This window comes from Cetorhinus maximus, chromosome 14, assembly GCF_964194155.1.
Source record: "Cetorhinus maximus chromosome 14, sCetMax3.hap1.1, whole genome shotgun sequence".
NCBI classification, from domain to species: Eukaryota; Metazoa; Chordata; class Chondrichthyes; order Lamniformes; family Cetorhinidae; genus Cetorhinus; species Cetorhinus maximus.
Window position 1 is genome coordinate 102,362,534 of NC_135892.1, and position 20,259 is coordinate 102,382,792.

The following is a 20,259-nucleotide window of genomic DNA, read 5'->3' on the forward strand; positions in this document are numbered from 1 at the left end:
ATCCAAAGGGCATAATGAAGGTAGTTAGGAGTTTTGATTCCTGATCCAACGGTAACTGCCAGAATCCATTGTTGACATCAAGTCTGGCGAAGATTGTGGTTTTTGCAAGATTGACCCAAGTTCTCATCTACTATTTTTCTTCCCATGGCCGTGTTGAGGTGTGTCAGATCAATGCAGATTCGAGTTGAGCCATTAGGCTTTGGGGCTGGTACTGTACCAGAGCCCCAGTTGGTTGGTTTGGTGACTGGTGAAATTACCCTTTGTTGCAGCAACGCCTCTGTCTCACACCTGACTCTTTTCAGAAGTGGGTGTGGGGTCTTCCTTGGTGTGAATAGACAAATGGGTTTAGCATCTTTCTTAAGTGTAATGTGATACACGGTCTTCAGCTTATCCAAGCCTTTTAAAATGTGTGGGGAATTCCCTCTTAAATTCATTACTTTGTGTTTTTACATTGACTTCACCAATATTTAAAAACAGGTTCAGAGCTTTGCAAACTTTTTGGTCAAGAAAGAGCATTCTTGATTCCTGATAACGTACAATATTTCAAAAATTTTGCTATCTTTGTATTTTAGTGTTGTTTCTAGCTGGCCTTGAACTTGATTGCCCCTGGACCTTGAAACTCTTTCGAGTTATCAACAGTCACAGATTGTAACTCTTTTGAGTACAATCACAGTTCTTGGTTTCCGGGAGTGGGACATGAACCCACAACCCTCTGATTCAAAGGCGAGGGTGCTATGAACTGAGCCACAGCTGACACCTCCTGGACCTTGAAGTTGAACAAAGGACCACTGTAATGTCAATTTAGTCAGCCTTGAAATTCTGTCAGATGACATTGACACACCAGTTCCTGTGTCTAGCTTGAATTCGGTCAGATGCCCATTTATATCACTGTCAGCACTCAATACTTTTTTTTGTTCTCCTTTATTTCTTCTCGGAAGGTGCTTTCCTAGTTGTAAAGGTCTTGAATTTCTTGAATGGATGTTCCTTTAACAGATTTCTCCTCCTGCCTGGTAAATACAGATTTCCTGGAATGGCAGATCACTTTAAAATGGCCTAACTTGCCAGTGCCATGGCAGTGCGCAGTTTGAGCAGGGTATTCTTCCCACCTGTGGACCTTTTTCCTGCCACAGTAGGGACATCAGAAAATGGCAGTTAGCATCTTTTAGGGTGTTCCCCTGGTTGCTGCCTCGCTACACTTTTGGTGTTACAGCCCACAAATTAAACAACTTCATCAGGTTGTTCATGGGAAATTTCCCATGATCTGTGACAAAAGCCTTATTCTGCCTCTGCTCTTTGCTCTGTCTGGCCAGTTGTACAGCTTTGCTTAAATTTAAATCTTCCTGAGATTGTCAGAATCAGAGGGATACTCATCTAAAAGCCAATGACTGCTCTATCTCTGATCAGGTCGTCTTTTAGTGTTCCATACTCTCAGTTTTTGGCTAGGTGGTGCAACTCATCGATCAATGAATCAATCCATTCACCCTGTTTTTGACTGTGGTGATTAAATTTGCCCCCTCTATCATATTTTTATGAAAACTGAAGTATGAGTCAAGGCTCCAATGACATCATCATAGGAGGCTGCCTCTTTGTGCATCCCCTGTCTGGCCAGCTTGTTGTCTGCTATGCTCCCAACAGCGTATAACAAAGTGCTAACTTGATCTTTGTTCTCTTTACTCATTTACTCACAAGGCTTGACACATTGCGGTACTGGGTAATATTTCTTGGCCAATTTTGTCATTGCTCAGCCTGTCTGGGGGCCTTCTGTATTTTGAAAGGATTCTGGTAGAGGCAAAGTAGCAATCATTTCTCACCCTAGGTCAGAGTTTTCTTTTCCTGCGCTGCTTGTCTTGTCAGTCGCTGGGGTGCTTTCATTATTTGGTCATCTCCCATGTGGTTGCTGGGTTGGCCTCAAAGTCCTTCACTGCTGCTCTGTACTGCTGGGTTTCCCTTGAAGTATTTTAAGGGAAGTTTTCCTCAGTGGGTATAGTCACTGCTGCCACTGTCTGTTATTGTGGGCTTAAGTCTGGGTTCATTGGCTTCTTGCTCTAGAATAGATCTTGCTGGAGGCAATGGGCTTTTGTTCAAAGACATTTATTTACATGCTAGCATTTACAAAGGTTAAGTAAGTCCAAGACATAGCTAGAGCTACTCTGAGGTGTTTCACATTCATCTTCTCTCAGTGAGTGACATCGCTATGACATAGCTCCTTACACACATGCTCAGTAGCTATCATTAGAGTTAACCCTTTATTCTACACTGAACACTTCCCTCCACAAACTCCAAATTGTCCAAATCTTGAACCAGTCACACCTTGTTATATATTAAACGTATGGTACCCATTAGCTTTGCCCTCCCAGACCAATTTCAGAGATTCTTCCTGTCCTGATTGAGGATCCAAGGTGAACATGAAATCATTTGAGGACATCATACTGCTCTCAACCCATGAGAAAACGCTTGGAAAGGACTTTTGTTTGCCAACTCTACAGTGAAATATAGTCAATTCAATCAGGAATTCCGACTTTCCTTCTCCCTGATCTATTTGTTATGCCATAAATCTGGCTCTAATTGTCTGCAGGGCTGCTTGCCAGATTTTGATTGCTATTGATGTATGAGCAAGTTGCTGGAGAGTTCACAACAGGAGTCTCCACTTAGTTTGGTTCTTTTTTTCCCAGGGGATGTCTAATGTTAGGTCATGTCTGTACAGTAATTATATCATCGTAGTGTTTACTAGAGGAAGAGTACTAGCCAGGGCTCCCTAGGTAGACAGTTTTTTGACACAGAGTGACTGTTTTTCAGCTGTTATAGTACTTCTAGTTAGGGATTTGGTTGTACTTCAACTGGATGTTTATTTTTGTTTCAGTCAGCAATATTCATTAGGGACTTAAGATTATTAGGCTTATATTTATAATTGGTGAAGTGGAGGTGAGGCTTCTAAATATCTACGAAAGGAGAAAAGAAATGTATTTTTTTAAATCTAAAGATTGCAGACCCCTTTAAATAGTGAGCACGGTTTTCAGAAACTTCATGGGATTATTTGGGGATGCAAGTATAGTAGTTTTTGAGCTATATACGCTAGATTACTTTGGTCTTTAGATGGCATCTGACAACTTTTAATGAAGAAGAAAAATTAAAGGCAGCTTCTAAATAATTATCTTATTTCTTCCTGGAAGGCAGGAACAAATTTTTGTAACATATTTTGAGGAACAGATAAACCTGCCGTTTTGGGTCTTTGCTCCCCCGCCGACTTTTCCAAGAACTTGGTTATAGAAATAGCCTGCATGTATTGTAGAATGGCTCAATAGATTTTAATAGATGCAATAGATTTTAATGCAGGCTGATTCTTAAACAGAAGTGGCGGGCTGCTTCTTCAACAGTGGAATCACTGGACCTGGGGAAAGAAGCATCACCAGCTACCTATAAACATTATACAAAAAATATCCTGACTCTAAAAAAAATCTTGACAACTGAAGGAGAGCCAGTAAAAAAATCATTAAACACTCTGCTGTTCATCTTACTGTTCTTGCAACAAATGTGCAAAATGACTCAAGTACCCATGCATATGGCGTGCAAATATTAAGTAATGAGATCACGTACTCAACAAAGATTGATTTGCCAAACATCCAGTCCCGGGCAAGCACAAATTTTCTCCAATTAAACATTGGGAAGACTAAAGCCATTGCCTTCGGTCCCTGCTACAAACTCCGTTCCATAGACACCAATTCTACACCTCTCCCTGGCAACTATCTGAGGCTATATCAGACTGTTCGTAATCTTAGTGTCATATTTGACCCTGAGATGAGCTTCTGACCACATAGTCACTCCATCTCTAAAACAGCCTATTTCACCCTCTATAATATTGTCTGACTCTGCCCCTGCCTTAGCTCATCTGCTGCTGAAACCCTCATCCATGCCCTTTTTACCTCTAGACTTGACACTTAACACACTAGCTCAAATTGACAGAAGTCTGGTCAGTAATCCAAAACTTTGTTGCTCATGTCCTAACTCACACCAAGACCCATTCACCCTTCACACTTGTCCTCAACATCTGACATTGGTTCCCTCCAATTTAAAGTTCTCATTCTTGTTTCCAAGTTCCCCCATGATCCTGTCCACCCCATCCCTCTGTAATCTCCTCCAGACCTACAACTCTTTGAGATATCTGCGCTCCACTAGTTCTATCCTCTTGAGCACCCTGATTTTAATCACTTCACCATACCCATGGCCGTGCCTTCAGCTACCAAGGACCTAAGCCATTGCTTCCCAAACATTTTCCTGATGTGGCTCCATTTTAATGCCTCAGGCTTCATGTGATCCCACAGTGAAATTGTTGGGGGTGGTGGGAGGAGGGTTTGAGAGCTGTTGATTGGGCCAGGGCTGTGAATTGTTGAACAGGTGGATGTTGTTGAACAGGGATGAGGTGGTTAGAGGCCTTTTGAGTGTGGTGGAGGTTGACTTGGGGAGGCGGTGGTGAGAGTTGCTAACCAGGGAGGGGGCAGGGGGAAGTAAAACTGCTGGATTTGCCTTGAAAGAAACAAAGAAACACCCTTTTACAGGCTGTGGTTGGAGCAGCAACAGGCCTTAGAGAACAGGCGATTAAGCTGCACCCACTGACAGAAAAAAAGCACTAACATTTTAAGGGCTTCGCAACTGTCAAAACTCAATCCAGGCTCCATGACTGCCGTTGCTGCCTCAGAGCTCTGAACCACAAAATCTCGTAGTGGGGCCGCGATCCACAGTTTGTAAATCCCTGCTCTAAGCTCTGGAACTTCATTCCTGAACTTTTGCATTTCTCTATCTCTTTTAAGATGTTCCTTAAAACCAACTAGTTTGATCAGAGTTTTTGTCACTTATCCTTCGTTATTTATCATTATGTGGCTCAGTGTCAAATTTTGCTTTAATGCCCCTGTGAAGTACCTTGGGATGTTTTATTGCATTAAAGGTGCTATATAATTGCAAATTATTCATAGTGGTGTTGGTGTCTATTATTTGTTTTATTTACCAATGGGAAGTACAATTAGCCATGTGTTAATTCAAATTCTTGATTTGGCTATCGTATTGGTAAATACTGCTGTAAGAGAAGATTGAGTCCTGACAGAAGGTTTTCTTTCCCCACAACTGCTGCCAGACCTGCTGAATATTTCTAACATTTCATGATATCCTGTTTCTTTGCAGGTGACCTGTTTGTCAGAAAACGTTGCTCGTCTTGAAGGTCAATTGCAAAGGCTAGTGAGAGAAAGGGATTCAGCGTGCAACCAATTGGAAGAAGCTCAGAACAAGTTAATAAATCATGAGATGGGGATCAATAAGGTACAAAATCGATAATTATCCAAACAGGGCACAAAATAATCTTATGATGTTAGACTGTGATAAGTGTGCATGTTTGTAAATTTATGCTGTGCAAATTGTGGGGTCATTCCCTTTCACAATCATTTTCCCTTAGGGAGCAGACTCATAGAACGTAACAAAGTGAATTGCATTGCCTGCTGTTTCTCTTCTGTAAAGCACCAGATCCAACATGTATTTTACTTGATATGCATTCACGTAAAGAAACGTATTTTCAAATGATGTCTTTCAAATTTAGGAATGAGTTAAAGCTGGTCTATATGCTTCCCTTTGTCCTCCCATTGAGGTCAGTTGGTGCAAATCTTAATATAGGCTTAGATCTTTCGGTCTCCAGATAGTCGGAAGCTGGAGATATCCCAAAAGAAACACACGGGTCCCATCGGAAGTCCTGACGTAAGCACATCCTGCACCCGACTACCACCCCAACTACATCCCACAATCCCGTCACGACCACACACCCCTGACTACCTCCCTGACCACCTGACCATCCTACTCACGTACCTTACACACTTACCTTCTGTCCTGTCAAAGTGGCTGGGACTTTTAAACTTATCCAGTTTACAGCAGCTTCTGCCGTAAAAAGGGGACGTGGCCTCACTTCCCGCGGGTCCTGAGTCTGGATAAGAAATGCACAGCTTCAGAATAAGGTAAGTAAAAAGGTGCAGAGTTGCAATCCAATGGTGATTGCCATTCCACGGAAGTTCTGGGCCATAGTTTCTCATGTGGTCCCATGCAGCTTTTGGATCGTGGAACTATCAGTGTATTTTATTTGTGTACCAGTCCTCTGTAGTGAGGAAATGCATACCATGATAAGGGAGGAAAGAATGAGTAGGTTTTAATCAAGCTTGTTGAACCTTTTCACGAATAAGTTTGGCACAATATTAAACATTAATTTCAAAGAAAAATCAATGTCAAACCATAAATTGATGATTTTAAAGAAAATGCATTTAATAAAAATGGCCATTATAAAGTGCCAAAGCAGCAGAGTTAACCAATAAAACCTCTTTTGCCTTTTTGTTTAAGAAACAGTGCTGGAAAGAGACAGACTTGGCCCCAAATCCTGGTCACCGGGGAAGGTGTAGGGACCAGGGCCGAGCTAAGGAGTTGAGTTTAACTAACACTGACCTTGCATTCGCCTCTGATGGCATGCACTCCATGCTGGCCTTGGCAGAATTCATACAAAACGTGTGTCGGAAGTGGGTTGCCTTTCAACCTGGGTTTTCCCTCTCTCCTGGCCTGCTTTGTGGATAGGTTTTTGGGGAGGGAGGGGGAGGAGGGCTGGCTGTGTGTGTCCTTGGCTCACTCCAGTCTCAGGGTTCTTGCTCTCACCCGCTCATTCACCCAGGCTCACTCATTCATCCAAGCTCACCTGGACTTGGTCACTCACCTGGACTCGGTCACTTACCCGAACCCACTGTTGGATCCAGTGCCCTTGGTTTGTTGGGGGCTAAAGTGTCCGGGTTGTATACTTGTTTCAGGGTGACTGAGTTGGTACAGAGACAGAGAACATCAGTAGATTGTTGTTAGAATAAACACATGCTGTTTATTTACAAACGAAACTCAGCAGCTACACTTGTGTGCTCACAATTCAAAATTCAGTCTTCACTCCTCAGTGTCTAACTCAAGATTCTCTCACAGAGGTAGCCTGCGCTACTCTGCTGTTGCGTATTAAGATCATATGATCTTACATTACAACACTTATCTTAAAGGTATATTACACATCAGATTACCACATCCCTCACCCTTTACTGAAAAATACATTTTACAATTTTTTCAATATATCAAATTATTTACATAACTCAATAATTTACAAAGTCAGTCTCTCTGGGGGTTTCCTTATGCCTGTAGAACGTCTCAGCTCTACAGCTTCTGAAGTTTGATTTGGAACTTCCGTTACTGGAGTCATCTGAGCATCTGGTTTTCCAGTAGGTACCTGTAAATCTGTTTCTTCGACTCTTTCAGGTATAGTCAGCCCTTCAAACACATTTGTTCTCGGTTGCGTTCTTTCCACAGGAGATTTTGATTCAGTCTCAAACACTGGTGGAATCATTTCTGGATATTTGGTTTCTCCTCTTCTTATATGATCCACATGTCTCCTTATTACTCGATCTTCGACTTTCATGTGGTAGGAAAGAGGTCCCGTTACAGCATTTATTTCACCAAACAACCATGCTGGTCGTCCTCTAAAATTTTTCACAAATACCTTCTCTCCTACACTAAATTTTCTGTCCCTACTGTGACAATCATGTCCCATTTTCCGACTTTCCTGCCTTCTTTCTACCTTCGCCCCAAGTTTGGCATAATTAGGCTCAGTCTCGATCAGAGATGGCGCTTCATCAACAATTCCGCAGGTGTGACAGCTGTTGTCGTATGAGGGATGGTTCTATAATGGAAAAGAAAGCATGCTAACTTAGTCGCTATTGAATCTTCAGACAATTTCTTCATACCAGATTTGAATGTCTGAACTGCTCTCTGGCGAGTACATTTGAAGAAGGATGGTATGGAGATGTTTTCACATGAACAATACCATTGAGGCTTGTAAATCAGTTAAGTTCGGGGCTCATGAATACTGTTCCATTATCTGATATTAGCACTTCAGGTAGTCCATTAATTGCGAAACTTTGTCGTAGTTTGTCTATTGTAGCGGAAGATGTGGGTGACCTCACTTCATATATGTCCATCCATTTTGAATGAGTGTCTATGATAAGTAGAAACATTGTTCCCATATAAGATTCCACATAGTTGATGTGTACTCGTACCCTTGGTTTTCCTGGCCACTCCCAGGGGCGTAACGGAGCTGTTGCAGGTAATTTTTATACTTGTTGACACTGCATACAACATCTAAGTTTTCTATTTCTCCATCCATTCCTGGCCACCACATATAGCTTCATTTTGGAAATTCCAGGATGTGCACTGTGAAGTTCAGATAACAATGGCTTTCGTCCTTTTGGAGGAACAATCACTCGAGTTCCCCACAGTAAAATACCTTCTTGGCTGGTTATCTCATATCTTCTCTGAAAATACGGTTTCATTTAATCAGATTCTTGTTTTTGTGACCAACCATGAAGAACTTGAATTCTCACTTTAGATAAGACTGGGTCTCAGTTGTCCAATCTTTAATTTGTCTTGCGCGTATCGGTGATGAGTCCAGGAAGTTCAGTAACAAAAAGAATTCCTGAGGAATTGGAACATCCTCATCTTTTACTTGCAAGGGTAAACGACTGCGTGTATCTGCATCTGCAATTTGACCTCCAAGTCTATGAATAAAAGTATACTCATACGCTGCCAAGATCAATGGTACTGTTTGTGCTTCTGTCTCTTCTTTCAATGGGCATTCTTCTTTCTGACACTGACTTGATTCTTGGCTGCCTTTTCGACTTCCATATTGGCCAGTCTAATCTCAGATGTAAGCTCAATTTGAGTGAATTCAATGGTAGAGTTTTCCAGAATTTCACCATCTGTCTGCTTCATAAAAAATTCTGTGGCTTTTGTCTCTATAGCCTCTTTGGTTTCACGTTTTTTCAGCTCTTCCATCGCTTTTTTGCATTGGTGTACTGCCTCCTGGAAAATTAAGCATTGTCATGTCTTCGCTGCCACTTCATCCTTCAATTTACTTAGAAGAGTACAGAACTTTTTCTGTTTCTCTTCATGCTTTTCCAGAGGTACATACTTACACAGGAGGGAAACTGGCAGTGTGTGAAGGTCTTTCGGCAGGTTTTCACTTTTCTTTTGGAATCTCTGTGACAAGCCAAGGTTGACTTCCCCCAGCCAGTTTCATCCTAGTACACCTGGCCCTCTGCCTGCTACCATCATCAAGGGTAATTTCACTGTTTGACCTCCGTAGTGTGCTGTGACTTTATATACGTCCTTGATTTGTATGTCTTCTCCCATGTAAGTTTTTAATTTGTCATCAGTTTCTTCTAAATTCAGCTTACGTTCTCCATGATTCAGGTATTCAAAAGTATGCTCACCAATCGCCATAGTGGCTGCACCAGTATCTATCTCCATTCTGATAGGCTTCTCGTTCACTCTCGTGGTTACAGAGGCTCTGTTCTTCCTACCTTTAAATTATCTAATGAATAGATATCAGAATCTATTCCTTCAGGCTTTTCAATGCTGTTTATCTCATTGGGTTTTTGCTTTTGTCTGAAAGTCTGCACTATTCTATCTTTACAATGTCTCATGAGGTGTCCATTTTGATGGCAGAAGAAACATTCAATCTTTTTAAACTGGGTTCATTACAAGGTTGTCTGCTTCCATCTCTGTTCCTATTATGCCATTTGCTGCTAAGTTACCTCTTTTAATTTGTCTGCCAGCAGTGGCTATTTTCTGCTTCTGAGTAAAGCTCTGCACTTTCGCTTTCTTTTTGGTTGAGGCTCCCTGCCCAACATGGAGGCAGCGCCATTGTGCGCTCCTTCTATGGCTTCTGAGTCTCGCACTGCACCTTCCATTGCCAGAGCGATTTCCAATACCTTCTGAAAATCTAAATTTGTTTTAGCCAATAATCTCTTCTGAATCACATTTATGTTTATGCCACACACCAAACAATCTCTAAGTATATCATTGATACATGTACCAAACTCGCAATATTCAGTTAATTGTTTCAGATTTGCCACATAACAAGCAACTGTCTCCCCCACAGCTCTATTTCTTGAGTTAAATTTAAACTGTTGCATCGTCACTGACGGCTTGGGCTGGTAATGATTCTTTCCGAGGTTCACTAAGTCACCAAAACTTTTCAAATCTGGGGCACTGGGTGCCAACAGATTTCGAATTAGTCTATATGTCTGTCTTATACACGTAGACAGAAGGATGTGGTGCCTCTTCTCCTCCACCGCAATGTCGTTCGACTGAGACCAGACCAGCCGCCTGAGGTTGGATCAAAAGGCTCCACTCTTCCAAATTGCAGCATGCTCTGAAGGGATTACTTCAATGATCAAGAAGGAAATTTTCTTTTACTTACAACTACCATGCAAGGGATTTTGGTTCTTCTGATTTCCTTCGTTCTTTCTCGCTTTTTACCTTGTTTTTTCCATACTTTTCTATGCTTTTACTCTTGTCGCCAGTTTGTTGGATCCAGTGCCCTTGGTTTGTTGGGGGCTAAAGGATCCAGGTTGCATGCTTGTTTCGGGCCAACAGAGTTGGTACAGAGACAAAGAACATTAGTAGATTGCTGTTAGAATAAACACATTCTGTTTATTTACAAACAAAACTCGGCAGCTACACTTACGTGCTCACAACTCAAACTTCTGTTTTCACTCTTCAGTGTCTAACTCAAGACTCTCACAGAGGTAGCTCACACTACTCTGCTATTGGGTATTAAGATCATGTGATCTTACATTACAACATTTGTCTTAAAGGTATATTACACATCAGATTAGTACACTCGCTTGCTCACTCCCTCAGGCTCACTCAGGTTCGCTCACTCAGACTCACTCTCACAGACTCACTCCCTCACACAGACCTGGGAGGTTTGGACATATCACTGGGAGGTATTCAAGCTATGAAGAGATGAGCTTCCTCACTCATCCCTGCCTGGGACACCAGCTGCCCCGGGTGGGCGGGGAGCCTGGTGGACACGGTTGCTTTGACTCTGCTGTCCCAAGTGGCCTCCCCTGCCCTCTCGGTCATCTTGACCCCTGGGCTCCTTTTGGGGGCCACTGCCTGCACCGGAGAGCAAGTGAGCGCAGCCAAAAGCAGAGAGTGCACGCACTGTGGAAACAAAGAGAAGCGACAACTCCTCCTACTGCTCAATCCTCCTCCAATCAGAGACTGTTTTCTCTCCCAAAGTTGGTGAACCTATCAGCAGTAAACGTAGGAGAGAAATAGCCTGTGATTGGAAGAGCAGCTCCTTGCAGAATCTTTAATTGAACGTAGCTGTAGTTTGAACAGTGGCTCCACGGGCCAAATATAGAGGCTTGGCGGGTCAGTTCTAGCCCATGGGCTGGGGGTTGGACAAACCTGTTTCTAATTATAGGAAGCTAAATGTGGGAATGCAGGGAAACTAGGAGAGCAGTTAAATTTAATTAGCTGCCCCATTATAGCGCACGGTACTAGCCTAATCAATGTTTTGAATAAATTCTTATTGCTTTTCCACTTTTGCATTCATTGACCTATTTACAAAATCCAAAATTCTATTTTCCCTTCTTCATTGCTTTATCCACCTGCCCACTACCATTCTTTCTTTATTCTCCCATATTCTATTATCTCACACTTAATTCTCATTAAATTGCATTTGCCATTGGTCTGTCCATTTTGCTAACTTTAGTGTTTCATATATCCAAGTCCAAATAATTTATAATTAACAAGAATGAAAGTGGACCCAGCATTGCTCCTCTGGTCTTCTCTGTTTCCAATCCAAGCAACACTGATTCATCCTCTGTTTCCTTTTAAACAACCAAGTTATTAATGCTCACTGTCACATTTCTTTTTAAACTACATGTTATAGCCATGCCCAACCCTGTCCTCACCTGAGCCCTATTGCAGGAGTTGCTAGTTAGTAATCAGAAGCATGAACCATGTCTGATTTCTCTAATCCATGAGATATAAGGTCATTTCTAGTATCTTTGTCAGCATGCCAGCTGAAAGCTAGTGGAAAGTTTCAGGCTTAAAGCTGGTTTAAATGGCTAAGATTCTCATTGGATGCAGTGAGCTACAGTTGAGGGAGAGAACGAGTGGTGATGATGGATTTAGTAGGGAAGGGAAGCACTCTGGGTTCCTTTCAAAATAAAACAAGTAAGCTACGACTGCAAATAACCTTCAAAGCTTATTGATTTTACCACATGAATAACTGAATATTCCCCACATCTTCCAGTTTACTATAATAAATAAACATGAAAAATGCTGGAAATACACAGTAGGTCTGCCAGCATCTGTGGAGAGAGAAACAAAGTTAATGTTTCAGGTCATGACTTTCATTAAAACTCAATTTCAATTTACTATCCCTCTTCACATTCTCAGCTCATGCCAATAATTAAGCTGAAAACCATACTTTCACTGTGCCTGGAAATAACTGGCCATCTGAAGTACTTTGCAATGCTGCTTGCCACACATGCACTAATCCAAGCATTGAACAGTACAACACCTCAGTGAGCTAAAACTGTCACAGAACTTCAAAAATTTAGTGTTGATTAAAATATTCTAGATCACTTTTGAAATATTCCTTCTCCAAACAACTTCCCCCCCCCCCCCCCCCACCCACCTTCCATTTGATTTTCATTGTTCCTGCTTTGTAGTTAGCATATCGTAATTATGCACTTCACATTTTCCCTCTTGAGCTGACAATTGCCATTTGAGAAATGATGGGCAGAGATGATTTCTTTTGTGTTTGCTGATGATATCCGTGCTATGCCTTTTGTCTTTGGTGTATTCTGGGCCGCATTCATGACTGATGCTTTTTGTTTGTCTAAGTAACCACATCCTTGAGGTGCCTGAGCATGCTGCGAAGCCTGAAGGATGAATAATAATGTATCATTACTCCTGCAGTTGTGGCATCTCCAGGTTATAGTTGGAAATGGTTAGAGCCCTTTTTACTGATGATCTGACCACTCTAGAGTTGACTAGATTGGAAGCAAGAAATTAAATGTAAAAGTGAGAAGTACTTTCTTTATATTTAAAAATTCAAAATGTTCTACATTTTTTTGGTAGTTATAAATATTTCAAAGTCTTCCAATTTTCTCCAATAATCTGCATGGCAAGTTAGATGGAATATTGCATCATAAATAGGTCATTATAGCTATATTAAGCTCTGTAGAAACCCAACTTACACTGCCTTTTAGATGCACTGATATTAATATTTTAGTGAGCGCCAGCTGTGATTAATGACCTTGAGTCTTCATTTGCCGTGGAGTAAATTTTTCACCAGTAATGAAAGCTTTCAAGACTACTATTAATTTTATTATATTCCCTGACAAATAAGTGTGAATGTGTTACAGAAATATTACAAAACTCTCTTTATTATGACAAACAACTTGCCCCTGAAACCGTTTTAATATGATTTGTATGTTTGCCCTGTGAGCAACCACTAGAGGGCCAAACATCACGTACTACAGAGAAGGCAAAAGATGCTTACTGCACTTCAGCAAATGAGTGCTTTAAGCTCGCATGCATACTACTTGACTTTTTTTTTTTGCATGTTGCATTGTGGGCCTAAAAATATAATCGAGCCAATACATTTGACATTTAAATTTCCAAAGGCTAATTATCCACTGACAGTATCCATGATCATTCTCAGGTACGTAAATTTCCCAACAGGATTGTCTTGATAGAAATGCTGCTGTGCAGAGCAAATTCTTTTACTCCAGTAATTCGACTTTGCCCAATTATTAATATTCGGCAAATATTTTGAACGAGGTGGGGGTGGGATGAGTGGCTGATGTAATATTTCTTAAGTCAGCACTATTGTAAGCAGGTGAGCAAGGTTCAATATCATAGTAAATAGAACTGTTTTTTTTACATGAGTCACTGGTCCCTTCATGTCATGTGTTTGAACTGTGGACTTTTATTGCACACACTGTATCTACTTCCTGTCACATGACCAAATAATAGCCGGCATTTTCAGAAGAGTTCAAAGTTGTATAAAACTTGACAAAATTACTTCGGCTCTGTATATTATGCAATGGCTGTCTTAGAGAGAGTCCTGCGCTATAATAATCTTGAGTGTTTTACTCTTGCCTGTGTGGTAGCAGGTGTGCAATGGCCACCGCACATTTAAAAGAACTCGCGCACAGGTATCTTCCACCCCCTTAAAATGAAGTTCGGGACCTGGAACATAAGGACCGTCATGGACAACCCCAACAGTGACAGACCAGAATTGCGTACTGCTATCGTTGCCCAGGAGCTCAGAAATTTTGACATTGACATCGCCACCCTAAGTGAGACCCAACGGGCAGGGGAAGGCCAGCTTAAAGAACAAGGTGGTGGTTACACCTTCTGGAAAGGAAAATCAGTAGAAGATCGCGACCTCCATGGATTTGGCTTCGCCATTAAAAACAAGCTAGTTGGCCGTCTCAAAGACAGCCCTTGCGAGATAAATGAGTGCCTCATGACCCTTCGGTTCAGCCTAGCCCAGAACCAATGCGCTACAGTCCTCAGCGCGTACGCCCCAACAGTGGTTGCTACAGGCAAGTCCAAAGAGGAATTTTACTCCAGCCTCGAACAATGCCTGGCCCGAGTCCCAGTGGGCTATAAGCTGATCCTCCTTGGTGACTTCAAAACCAGAGTTGGGAAGGACACAGATCTCTGGGGAGATGGCAGAGAGGGGGTAGGGAAATCCAATGCTAATGATACCCTGCTCCTGACAAAATGCCTAGAACACAACCTTGCCATAACCAACACCTTGTTCCATCAGAGAGACAAGTACAAGGCGCCATCACAACACCCTTGCTCCAAGCACTGGCACCTGCTCAATTACATCATTGTCCAAGCAAGGGGCCACAGGATGTATGTATCACCTGCGCCATGACAGGAGCTGACGACTGCTGTACGGACCACCACCTAATTCGCTCCATCATCAACATCAACGTAGCCCTAAAGCAGCGATGGCAACAGAAACAATGCCGCAGGAAAATCAACACTGAGGCACTCGAGGACCCTGATAAGAGAGCCCTATTCAGCCAGCACCTCACTGCCAACCTGGCGACTCCCGGTGACCCAGGGATGCAGAGTGTCCACAGTGCTTGGTCTGCCCTCAAGGCCTCCATAATCAGCACCTGTGATGAGATGCTTAATCACTCGACCAGGAAACACCAAGACTGGTTCGATGACAATGACCAGGAGATTGAGGAGCTAATCCGCAAGCGCAAGGCATTTCTGAACCTGAAACAGCAACCCAACTTGAGAGCAAAAAAGCAGCTTTACAGATGGCTGAAGGCTGAGGTCCAGCAAAAAACCCGTGACCTAAAGAACAGATGGTGGGTGGAGAAAAGATCCAACAGTTAGCCGACAACCATGACGTGTGAGGTTTCTTTAGCGCAGTCAAAACCACCTACGGCCCAAGCACCCAAGCCTCACTCCACTGACCAAGAAGAGAGGTGCTCATCAAGACAGAGAGGCAGTCAGTGCCTGCTGGAAGGAGCACTTCGAAGATCTTCTTAACAGGGTCTTCAATGTGAGTGTCCTCGACTCCATCCTGCAGCATGCTACCTCCACCATCTCAGCACAACCCCAACCTGGCATGAGGAAGAAAAGGTCATTCGTCAACTAAAGAGCAACAGGGCATCAGAATCTCCGCTAAAGCATTAAAGCATGGCGGAGAAGCACTATTGGCACGAATACATGGCCTCGTCTCCCTTATCTGGAAGGAGAAGAGCATGCCAGGAGATTTCAGAGATGCTTTAAAAATCGTGACCATCTTCAAGAAGGGTGATAAATCTAACTGCGGTAACTATTGAGGAATCTCCCTGCTGTCGGCCACAGGGAAGGTCATTGCAAGACGACTCCTCAAATGTCTTCTCCCTGTGGCTGAAGGGCTCCTCCCAGAGCCGCAATGCAGATTCTGCCAACTAAGGGAAACAACGGATGTGATCTTCACTGCGCGACAACTGCAAGAGAAATGCACCAACCTTTGTACATGGCCTTCTTTGACCTCACAAAAGCCTTCAATACTGTCAACCACAAAGGATTATGGAGCATCCTCCTCCATTTCAGCTGTCCCCAAAAGTTTGTCACCACCTTCCACATACCCCACGACATGCAAGCCGTGATCCTGACCAACAGATCCACCATAGAACCAATCCATGTTTGGACCTGGGTCAAGCAAGGCTGTCATTGCACCAATGCTCTTCTCAATCTTCCTTACCGCAATGCTTCATCTCACCCTCAGCAAGCTCCCCGCTGGAGTGGAGCCAAACAGCAGAACAAACAGGAACCTGTTTAACCTCAGCCGTCTGCAGGCCAGATCCAAGGTCATCCCATCCTCTGCCATTGAACTACAATATGTAGACACTGCTTGCATCTGCGCACACTCAGAGGCCGTGCTCCAGGCCATTGTCAACACCTTCACTGAGGTGTACGAAAGCATAGGTCTTACACTAAACATCCGTATGACAAAGGTCCTCTCCTAACCAGCCCCCTCCACACCGCACAAATCCACGACAAGGCCTTGGACAACGTGGACCACTTTCCATACCTTGGGAGCCTACTGCCAACAAGGGCAGACATTGACAACGAGGTTCAACACTGCCCTCAGTGTGCCAGTGCAGCTTTCAGCCACCTGAGGAAGAGAGTGTTTGAAGACCAGGACCTCAAACCTGGCGCGAAGCTCACGGTCTACAGAGCAATAGCGATATCCGTCCTCCTATATGAATCAGAGACGTGGACTATGTACAGCAGGCACCTCAAAACTCTGGAGAAGCACCACCAGCACTCCCTCCACAGAATCCTGCAAATCCATTGGCAGGATAGGTGCACCAGCGTCAGTGTTCTTGCTCAGGCCAACATCCCCAGTATCGAAGCATTGACCATGCTCAATCAACTCCACTGGGCAGGCCACATCATCCAGATGCCTGACACGAGACTCCCAAAACAGGTGCTCTACTTGGAACTTCAACACGGCAAGTGAGCCCCAGGAGGGCAGAGAAAACACTTCAAGGACACCCTCAAAGCCTCCTTGGAAAAAGTGCAACACCCCCACCGACACCTGGGAACCCCTGGCCCAAGACCGCCCGAAGTGGAGGTAAAGCATCAGGGAAGGTGCTGAACACCAAGTCTCATTGCCAAGGGCTAGCTGAAGCCAAGTGTCGATAGCGAAAGGAGCGCATAGCAACCTGGGCACCCCACCCACCCGTTCCCCCTACCACCATCTGTCCCACCTGTGACAGACTATAGGTTACATATTAGACTCTTCAGTCACCTGGAAACTCATTTTTCGAGTGGAAATAAATCATCCTGAACCCTGAGGGACTACCTAAGAGAAGAGAAGACTCTTTCAATCATTGGGATCCTTACAATTTTATAATTCACCAAGCAAATATTTTTTGAAATTATTTTCATTTGCTTATAAGTTTAATTTTGTTGTGACTTTTAATTCACTTCATGTGATAAATACCAAGCAGTTTAGTAGTTTTTAAGACAAAAACAGAATTACCTGGAAAAACTCAGCAGGTCTGGCAGCATCGGTGGAGAAGAAAAGAGTTGACGTTTCGGGTCCACACGACCCTTCAACAGATTTGTTTTGTTTTTATCTCTAGTAGTTTTTAAGGTCTGACACAGACCAGCAGAATTCTGTAGCTGTCGGTTTTACTTGCCACTGTTCCATAAATGCTTAAAACATAATTATCAGCTAACTTTTTGGAAGAGGATACATCTACTTCAATTCAAATTTCAGTGTAAAACGACATGTGAAATGATATTCCCAGGGAAATAACATAATTTTATTCCTGTAACACTTCATTTTGATTGTGATGATGTGTGTTATTTCACCTTGCTATGTATGTGCATTGTGTGGCACTTGTTTCTGTCCAAAAAATGTGCATTTAAAATCATTTATTGTTCATTTTTAACAACACAGGGAATGCAAGGGAGATTGGGTTGGACCATTTTCTTTGGAGCTATAATACCTGAAAGAAATGTAAAGGGGAAAGAGAAATAAGTACATTTTTTACACGTTCAGTATTGGTCCTGTATAATATGGTGATTTCTGAAGGGAGATAAACATTTTATGAAGTTCCAAATGATGTAGTATTTAGGGAAATAAATTTTTAAATGGCAACATCCAACGATAACCCAGAAATATGGATAGGATTACAAAAAATAATCAGTGCTAAATTAAGGTCAGTGCGTACCCAGTAAGTCACATATATTGCGTACCCAGTGTGAATACATAAAATAAGGGGAGGAATTCAAACTCATGTTGCTATTTTACTGGGTTAATAATGAATGTTATGGGTGAATGAATTTTGCTTATGATTTCTCATGCCTGATGATCTGTTATTGGATGCTGGAGACACCCTGTAGTTGTCGCCGGAATGAAATTAATGTTGGGAAAGGTGAAATTCATGCCACGGGGATCACTAAATCTACGTGGGTAGCTTTCTTCAAGGTCAGCAGTGAGTGCCATTATTTCACCGCTGACCGCAAAATCTGGGCCATTGGAATGGAGCCAGAAAGGAGCAGGAGTGCTCTTCCTGGCTTCACAATTTACCATAGGCTGCTGCAAGCCCAGGTTTGCATCACCCAATTTCTAATGGGCCTGAAATGGGCATTCCTTCAGATTGCGCTGACCATGTTGTCCCAGCCTCCACTACGAGTTGAATTGCTCCCCTTGTGACTTCACAGTTATCTTTGAATTTCTGTTTTATTTTTTCAAAATCTTTCCATTTGGAATATGCACATTCTTATGCCTGCTGTGCAGCCCGTTGATTTTTCGACACATAATTTGCATTCATCAGTTTCATTGATAAATCCTTTCATTGACAAATAATGCAACCCCCCACCCCACTCTGCTGTGAGCATGAAAATTAGGAACAAAGAGTAGATTTACATGCAGGGCAGTACTGTGGGCAGCACATTGTATAAGACCATTGGCAATCCAACCACTGAACCTGCTGAACCTGATCCAAATGGGTGGTCTGATAGGCTCCCCTTCATGACAGCTGGCAAGAGTTTTGTTCTTTATTGGTTCTTTTTGTTCTTTAATCTTCACAAATATTAAGGAAATCTCATTCTGTGTAGTCAATCTAGTGAGGATGATCAAGACTATTGCAAGAGGATGTGGTTTTGCAGGAAAAGGATTCAGATGATTGATGTGCATTATGCTGCCTATAAGATCTTTGCTCTAATGCCAGAATGTAATCATAAAGCTGCCAGTGAATGTTAACATTGAGTAGGCAAGTTCTCCAAGATGTGGCTTCCCCTCATTTTACTTTGCTTTGGCTGCAAAACAACTGCTGCTGGTACAAAGCTCATATTTTAACCTGCCCTTTTAAAGCACTGTTGGCATGTGAGTAGCATCTCAAAATTTAAATGATTGATTCAAAGGAACTGACTGTTCTGTCACCACTTCTTAGACTAAAGAATCTAATCTGTATCTGTTAAAGGCTGATGAGTAACACTTTTTCAATTCACATAAATATATGTAAGCACAACCTGCTTTCGTCCCGCAGCACACAGCAATGAGAGTGAGCAGAGTAACCATCACTCCCCGTTCATTATTGCTGTAGTATTGCATAGTGCATCTGAATTCACCATATTCAAAGTCTTATACGCAGCGATGTTATCAATAGGGAAAAATCCTTTTTTTGTTCATACTGAAGTAACTTGCGCATCTTTGTTCTGTTATATTGATTTAGATTAGGAATATAATTTTTTACTTCACAAAATCTCCAATTAATATTGTGCTTGTGATAACATTCTGAGTCAGAGATTGTGGGTTTAAGTCCAATTCCAAAACTTGAGCACAAAGTCGAGGCTGATGCTGAGAATGTGCTGTATTTAGACTACATTATTTTGGACAGCACCTCCAACAAGCAGTACTTTCTCAGTACTGTGTAAAACGAGGCCCAGTCTGCCTGTTTAAGTACATGTAAAGAACCACAACATTTCTTTAAAGAGCTCTCCTTTCATTTTGGCCAACATTGATCCATCAAACCCAACACTGCCAAAAGTAGATGAACTGGCTGTTTATTTAATTTCTGTTTGGGAGATTTGTGATGCACAAATTTGCTGCTCTATTCGTCTGCAAAACAATAATGACGATTACTCAAAAATAATGAACATGCTACACTGCACTTTAGGGTGGCCGAAGAACAGTAACTAGTTTTATATAAATGCAAGTTATTTCTTTTACACTCCAGGATTATTAATTTTAGAGTGCAGGCAGGAGAATTTGTTGTCATTTAACGTTATAAAGTTAAGTCTCAATGTTTTTAATGTTTAATAGCTCTCACATCAATGGTTCTCAAGCTAGAGGCTCATAGA

At 42.4% G+C, this 20,259-nt stretch overlaps 1 protein-coding gene across 1 annotated transcript in view; it reads left to right on the forward strand.

Moving 5' to 3' along the window:
- sdccag8 (SHH signaling and ciliogenesis regulator sdccag8) overlaps window positions 1-20,259 on the forward strand; it is a 416,860-nt gene that overhangs the window by 94,701 nt on the left and 301,900 nt on the right. Inside the window, exon 11 of the mRNA XM_078557369.1 lies at window positions 5,173-5,307. Coding sequence (XP_078413495.1) covers window positions 5,173-5,307 — 135 coding nt within the window. The remainder of the gene's footprint in view (window positions 1-5,172; window positions 5,308-20,259) is intronic.